The following is a 7,237-nucleotide window of genomic DNA, read 5'->3' on the forward strand; positions in this document are numbered from 1 at the left end:
GAAAAGTCAGTGGTCACGGTCGCAGGGTCAAGGAGGAGGGTGGCCGGCGGTAAATGGGGCGGCCAGGCGGCCTGATACGAGCACGGACCCCGACAGCGACGGAAAAACCGACACGGATACAAGGAGCAGCGGGCCGTGAACTCACCTAGCAATTGAAGTCGATGGCAAGCAACGGTGGTGCGCGTCTGGCGACAGCAAAAAGTTGGAAGGCCAGTTGAGGTGGTCAAGGATCAATTCAGTTGGGAGGACGTTCTGGCTCTTCGTCCCAGCAATGATTCGCTAAGCGCTTAGCGTCAGGACACACGGGCCAAAGACCACACGCGCCTGAGCCGCACGGCCAGGGACGTTGCACTGTGCCAGTTGACGGCCACTGGCTGCGATGCAAGAGGGAAGAAAAAAGCAACGGAGAGCCAGCTAAGGCATGCGATGGTACAAGGTCACTTGCATATGGGATTCTTGCACGAGCATCATGAAATGCTTGTCGGGGCTATTCCACACCGACGTTTTGGGCTGGAAGCTGGAAACCTCCGTTAGACGCCTGACAGACCCATAAATCCAGCTCACTTGAGAGCACAGCACTGGGCGGCCTGAAGGTTAGGGGGCAGGCATCATTTAGTGGAAGTACCTCCCTAGGGAGTGCTAGGGAGTGCTGGTGGCAGGCCTCGGATAGCACTGTGGTAGCTCATCCATCCGTCTTGCGTCTCCCCATACGATCCACGTGACATGGAAGACGCACGGACCATGAAGCTCCCCTGCTGTTGCTCCTCCACTCGAGTCGAATTCATTGGATCGCGATCGAGTGTCGAAAGTTGAGTGCCTGACCCGACGCTGTTGAGGTTGCGATTTCTCCAGACGCGAGGTCCGTCCGATTCCACAACATCATCTCTGTCCCCAAGACGTAAAATCTCTCCTACAAATTCAACCGCCACTATGCCTCCCATGCCCTCGAACGCTGGCGGCCACCCTGCCGCCCAATCCAACCTGGACAAGCGTACGAGCACATGAAAGAACCCTTGCTAGCATTGGCGTCGGAGTACTGACAGGTCGCAGTCAAGATGGGAGCCATCATGGGTGGCAGTATGTGAACGAAGCCCCCTCAGCGCAAGACCCTAAGCTCACATGATTACTAGCTGTCGGTACCATCATGGGCTTCATCTTTGGTACGTCAGCACCCGCCCACTACAGCCACTCCGCCGCACCGAACCCGAGAATGCGCCGACTGACAAAGAAAATAACAGGCACCGTCAGCATCTTCCGCTACGGCGCTGGACCTAACGGTATCATGAGGACCCTGGGCCAGTACATGCTGGGATCCGGATCAACATTCGGGTTCGTCTCGAGACCTCTCGGTCTCTCCCCACCAAGACAAGACCGACCCTGGCTGACCACCTGCGTTGCAGTTTCTTCATGTCCATCGGCAGCGTCATCCGATCCGACACATCTCCCATCGTCGAACAGGCCTACCGTCAGGCGCAGCGGAGGGCCTTCATCATGTCCCACCCCGCGATGCAGCGCCCGAGGTCCGACTAGATCGATCGACCGAAACGAGACACACCACGCACAGGCGCGGCATGTACATCACCACCCCGCCCTCGAGAATCCTATGATCATGTTTTTCGGAGGCGTCTGTGTATACTAGGAGAGATCTGGGGCCATATCACGACTGGATGATTAGAGAACCCTGCAAAAAAAGTATTGCATCTTGAAGCTGTTACAAAGTACGTTCTTCGTCAGGTGCTGGAGGAAGATTGTATCCGGCCCTTGGAATCCTTCGCTGGGCTCTGCACTGGTGAGCGACAGCGATACGATTTATACCACCGTGTCTTCGTCTTCTGCCACCTTCCAGGCAGGTTCTGCCACCTTCCAGGCAGGTAGTCTGTGTACCCAATGGACATGGGCATTTTGTCTTCATTCGAGGGATCGCTCTTCAGTCAGCGCAGCCTTGCAGAACAGCGCCGGAAGTCGATGGATGGATATGGCAGCAACTCGAGAAACCACTGACTCTTCTCTGGTTCACAATCTATCTCTCCAGCTGTCTAATCCTCAAGGACGTCTCAACCTCGTTTGCGACCCCACGAGCTGAACATGCCTGCAACCTGCGGCTGCGGAAGTCCGCCGCGCATGTCACCCTCTCCGCAGGCTGGAGTAATTACCCGTCACATTGAAGCCTTTCAAACGCCTTCAAGAGGACCCAGGCCTATCAAGGTCCTGTGCAGCCTCGATACCCTGTGCGCCACGCAGCACTTCGGCTCGCCTCGAACCGCGCCATCGACCAAAGATGCCATGTTGTGCTGATTGACAGATGGAACGCCGACTGCCAGATCTGGCTCTCACCCTGCAACTGTGCAGGCCTTGCATTGTGTGATCCCACCGCCATCCCCTGTCTTTCTTCACGCAAACGACGAAAGCAGAATCCGAGACATGGCCCATGGATGGATTATTTCATCCGTGGATCCCCGCCCTATACAACTCTTCGACTGCCCTCCCATGTCCGATCGCCGCCGTGCCGTATCTGATACGTTGACCTCTTCTTACTCTTCATTTTCGCGCTCTCGAGTCTGTCATGTTTGCCAAGTCGTTTGCCGTATGGCTCATGAACCTTGGTGCTGCAGCCGCCGCTGGGGCGAGCGTATACGACTACATGTAAGTGACGTGAATCATCCTCACCTCTGCCTCATTCTGACAACGAACAGAGTCGTGGGTGGTGGAACGGCAGGTCTCACCATTGCCAGGCGTCTCAGCGATGACCCAAAGGTCTCCGTGCTAGTTTTGGAAGCGGGCGACGACCATTCCGAGGACCCCAACGTTCTGGTGCCCGGGCTTTTCCCAGCCATGTATGGTGACCCCAAGTACGACTGGGACTACAAGACGATCCCGCAGGTACGAGGAGCGAGAACCGGGCTGTGCCCTCATTGCCTTCTAACAGTGTGCAGACTGCCGCCAACGATAGGGTATTCGCCCACATTCGCGGCAAACAGCTCGGCGGCTCATCCGCCGTCAACTTCATGTTCTGGACCCACGCCGCGCAACAGGACATTGACAACTGGGGTGAGCTCGGCAACAAGGGCTGGTCGTGGAAGGAGCTGGCGCCATACTATGAGAGGTCAGAGACCTTTGTGCCGCCCTCTCAACAGCTGACCCAGGACTTGCGCCTGAATTCTGTTGACCCCAAAGCCCATGGCTACAAGGGCCCCATTGTCAACGCGTTTCCGGATCTTCACAGTCCGCTGCTTCCGGCGTGGCCACGCACATACGAGACTCTGGGACTGGGTGTCAATGGAGACCCTCGAAGCGGGCTGGCGCTGGGGGGGTTTGTCAACCCCCTTAGCATTGACCCTTCGCGACGCGAGAGGAGCTACGCTGCGAATGCTTACTTGGGTCCCATTCGTACGCGAACGAACCTCAAAGTCATCACCGGGGCGTTTGTCGACAAGATTCTAGTGGACAGGATTCGGTCCAGTGCGGTAGCCACAGGTGTCCAGTGGACCAAGGACGGCGCCCAGAACACGGCAGATGCTCGTAGTGAGGTGATTCTCTCCGCCGGATCGATCGCCTCGCCTCAGATCTTGGAGCTCTCGGGTATTGGGGGCAAGCGGCTCCTGCAGAAGCACGGCATAGAGGTCAAGGTGGACAATGCCAATGTCGGACAGAACCTGCAGGATCATCTTTACGTTCCGCTCGGGTAAGTGTGCTTCCACAACTGATGTCGGGTTGTTTTCTAGCTCTGTCGCAATCAGACATTGAATACTGACGCCCTGTTAGTTTCGCCACCAAACCTGGCGTCCCGACGAATGAGGACTTTGCCAACGCGACGTACTTCCAGGAGCAGCTTGATCTGTATCTTCACAACAAGACCGGCCGTCTAGCAACGTCAGGAGCCAGTTCTGGCTTGCTGTCGCTGCCGCAGCTTGCAACAACGCTTCACACGAGCGGTACAGCCCTCAAGACCGGCCTCGCAGGCCTCGCCGAACAGTACGCCCTCATTGCCAGGGGTCTCGCAACCGGCGAGGTCGCGCAGGAGCTGATCATCGAGGGCGGCATCTCGCCCCAGTTCTCCAACGACTCGAACCTCTTATTCAGGGCCTCCGGCCCGGGCAACTTCATCTCCGTGCTCGGCGTCCTGCAGCATCCGTTCTCGCGTGGATCCGTGCACATTCGCTCCCGCGACGCGACGACGCATCCCGAGGTCGACCCGCGCTATCTCTCCCACCCGGCCGATCTCCAGCTCCTCAAAGTCATCGCCCTGCACCTTCAGGCCGTGGCGAAGACGCCGCCGCTGAGCGCGCTGCTGCAGGGAGGCGGCACGGTGTACCAGCCGGGCTACCACCGGCTCACGGGCCGACAATGTGGAGAGATGGATCCGCGCCGGCGGCGCAGAGCGAGTACCATCCGTGCGGGGACCGCGGCGATGCTGCCCAGGGCCAAGGGCGGCGTGGTGGACGAGCGGTTCCGGGTGTATGGCGTCAGCAACCTGCGTGTCGTCGACGCGAGCGTGTTCCCGCTGATCCCTCGAGCCACTACGCAGAGCCTTGTGTACGCTGTTGCTGAGAGGGCGGCAGATTTCATCAAGCGGGCTGCTTAGCCTGCGATGAATGCGTACATGACGTGGCGCGGTTTTGTTTGCTCATGCATTTTTCTCTTTGACTTTTCCGTCTTCAAGTGATACTCTTGGCAGCATACAGGAGTAGTCTGTCCGGCTCGGGAGGATGTGATTCTGAGACGGCTTGACCTTTGATCTACTACTCGTCTCGTGGGCTGGGTGCTCAGGGAAGTTTGGGACCAGCAGATGGCCAAGCGTTACGTATTTCGGATACCTACCTTTGGCAAGCAATGAGAAATCACGCGCCCCGCGCGAGACGACGCAGCTGGGCGGCGCGAGAGACCAAAAACCAAGGCATAGCCTGTCATTCCCATAATCTCCATCGTTGTCATCCTTCGCTGTGTTGCTAACGTTTTGATATGACGCCACGCGGGAATACGTGGTCTCCCCCTCGTCATCTCCCGTTCCCCATGTCCCCTCAGACCCAGAGTCAACCCATTTCGAGTGCCTGACTTGGGCCAAATGCCCTGGCAAAAGAAATGGGCGGTCTCCAACTCGGCAGTGGGCTCATCTCATTGCGGGGACCAGCCACTCTGATCGAGATTGATAACGGATGACTGTGGACCGCGTTCAGATTGATGGACACGGTCCCCATTGCAGTCTGACCTGAGCTCTGCAGTGGCCTTTCTGCAGGTCCATCCTACTCTGGCCTTGTGCATGGCTGGCAGATGATGGGCGACAAGCGATGGGAGGGCGGGCGACGGGGGGCTACCAAGATTTCGTGGCGGACAAACTCCCGTTTCTAGCGAGCAAGCCTCTTCGACACGTGCCTTATTGTGTGCTGCAGAAGCAAGGGTTCCCCTCTTCTCTTGTGTCTCTGTGTCTGTATCATCTTCGTCCTTACTCTTCGCGTCTCTCTCTCGATCAACGCACTCGGGGGTCCACCCACCGCCTACTCGCAGGGGTCGTCCAAGCCTGAATCTGGGCTAACGCAGATCTGGTTTCTTGGGGTTGGAGATGGCCAGTGGATTAGAGGCAGCTGTCGAATCAGCGTCGATCAAGTCCGCGGCGAAAACCGCCGCCAGAGGGGGATTTGGACCATGTCCGCCTTTTCCCGCCCTTCTTCTTCTCACAATGCGTTGCGTTCCTGAGGGCGAGAATGAATGGTGCCGTCGGGTTATTAGACCCTCGGGCGGTATCGACACTTGGTTCTTTGGGACTCGCAATCGTAGGTTGGTCAACGCTTGCGACGGCGCTTGTGAGTTCAGCCTGAGCTGCGGGCGTTTTCCCCCGGCGGCAGGCAAAATGGCGAAGAGGCTCACAAGTCTTCACAACGGTGAGCTGTGTGGCATCCCTCCCCCTTGCTGCCATTGCTACGACGGGTGAGAGCGGACTGACAGAGGAGTACCTTGCCATCCATCAAACCTCGAGATGCCAAACCAGCAGTGTCTTCAGCCGAACCTCTGCATTGCAGCATAGTTCCTCGGCATCTCGGCTCAACCAGAACGAAACCATGACTACCCTTTTCAAGGCAGCGAAGCAATACAGGTGGAGACAGCTTTTCCGGCCCGCATCAGCAAGGTCAGGTCAAGGTCTCCAGCACGAGCCGGTGCCTTACAGCGGACCCCCCCATGTCTCTCATTCGGACGAAAGCCAACAGAGAATGAATCGAGAAGCGCAAACCATGGTTCGGTACCCCGAGCGCCAAGCGCCTCGCGAATCCTCGCTCGGGAGCGTCCTTGTAATCATGTACGGGGGGACCCGCATGCTTTGAGCAATCAGCACTGCTTAAAGCCTACCATGACCGCCTCCCCGAAGCCTCTTCCCCCGTCAGCCCTTGCTTTCGTGGCATCATACTCGCAGTCCCCAGGATCAGGGGAGAATACCCGGGTAAAGAAAACGTACAAACCCCCTGCTCGTCATGAAAGCTTGCCTCTCCCTCGTTGCCCAAACTAGGATACCCCAAGCCAAGGGACGACCCGTTGTGATGACCATGGCAGACCATTTGTAACAATCTCCTCTGTACATGTACCTCTGGCGGCATGGCATTGGGGGGAAATCCACGTGCGTCTGCAGTATGCAGCCCGCCGCTCACTGCTTGCTCCCCCCTTGCCCCCTTTTCCAGTCCCCCTTCAGTGAACCACATTGTACGTTCCTTACCCCTCCGTCTCCTCTCATCAGCCGGTCTGGGGCTGGTGGTGGAGGGGGATCTGAGAGTTTGGGGAACCCATGCTCCCACCCCTTTCCATCTCGACCATGTGTCTCGGCCCATGTCTCGGCCCATGCCTTGGCCCATGGGATCATTGTCTAGTTTGGGATCCGGGGCGAGGTCCTGTGATGATGAAGATGTAGGAAGCCCAAGGTGGTCCCTCGCGGCCATGTTGGTTCCTGAATGTTATTACACCCGTCACCTGCTGTCTCGTTCGATACGCGAACCACCTGTCTCGGGTCCCTTCGCTTCCCAACCCCACGTTTCCCCGTTGCTGTGTACTGCCGTCCGCTTTGATTGCCTGCCACACCTTCCTTCGCCATGTTTGGTGGTCGATCTGATCCAGAGCAAGGTGCTGCTGGTGGCCAACAGCAGCATTCGCAGTCTCCTCATGATAGAATGATGCTGTACGCGAAACCCATACAACCCAAACCTGTCAGAGCGATCAGAGCAGGTAGTTGACGTCTCGATCATCGCATCTGCATCGG

At 57.6% G+C, this 7,237-nt stretch overlaps 2 protein-coding genes across 2 annotated transcripts; both read left to right on the forward strand.

The window, feature by feature from the left end:
- The first annotated feature begins 854 nt into the window (after positions 1 to 854).
- VDAG_02702 (uncharacterized protein) lies at positions 855 to 1,704 on the forward strand. The gene is made up of 5 exons (XM_009653355.1): positions 855 to 991; positions 1,051 to 1,077; positions 1,131 to 1,160; positions 1,239 to 1,329; positions 1,401 to 1,704. The coding sequence occupies exons 1-5, from the start codon at positions 940 to 942 to the stop codon at positions 1,528 to 1,530; spliced, it is 330 nt and encodes a 109-aa protein (XP_009651650.1). The 5' UTR covers positions 855 to 939; the 3' UTR covers positions 1,531 to 1,704.
- An 859-nt stretch (positions 1,705 to 2,563) lies between these two features.
- On the forward strand, positions 2,564 to 4,582 carry VDAG_02703 (choline dehydrogenase; the record flags this gene model as incomplete). Its single annotated transcript, XM_009653356.1, has 4 exons — positions 2,564 to 2,643; positions 2,694 to 2,880; positions 2,934 to 3,682; positions 3,763 to 4,582. 4 exons carry the CDS (start codon positions 2,564 to 2,566, stop codon positions 4,580 to 4,582), a joined length of 1,836 nt encoding a protein of 611 aa, XP_009651651.1.
- Between the last annotated feature and the right edge of the window lie 2,655 nt (positions 4,583 to 7,237).

Source organism: Verticillium dahliae, genomic scaffold (assembly GCF_000150675.1).
Source record: "Verticillium dahliae VdLs.17 supercont1.4 genomic scaffold, whole genome shotgun sequence".
Lineage (NCBI taxonomy): Eukaryota > Fungi > Ascomycota > Sordariomycetes > Glomerellales > Plectosphaerellaceae > Verticillium > Verticillium dahliae.

Excerpts from the sequence above, each read along its gene's own strand:
- VDAG_02702 (XM_009653355.1), top strand. The coding sequence starts at position 940 with ATGCCCTCGAACGCTGGCGGCCACCCTGCCGCCCAATCCAACCTGGAC. Across the intron at positions 1,078-1,130 it reads GGGAGCCATCATGGGTGGCA|CTGTCGGTACCATCATGGGC; the intron begins GTATGTGAACGA and ends CATGATTACTAG. Across the intron at positions 1,161-1,238 it reads CATCATGGGCTTCATCTTTG|GCACCGTCAGCATCTTCCGC; the intron begins GTACGTCAGCAC and ends AGAAAATAACAG.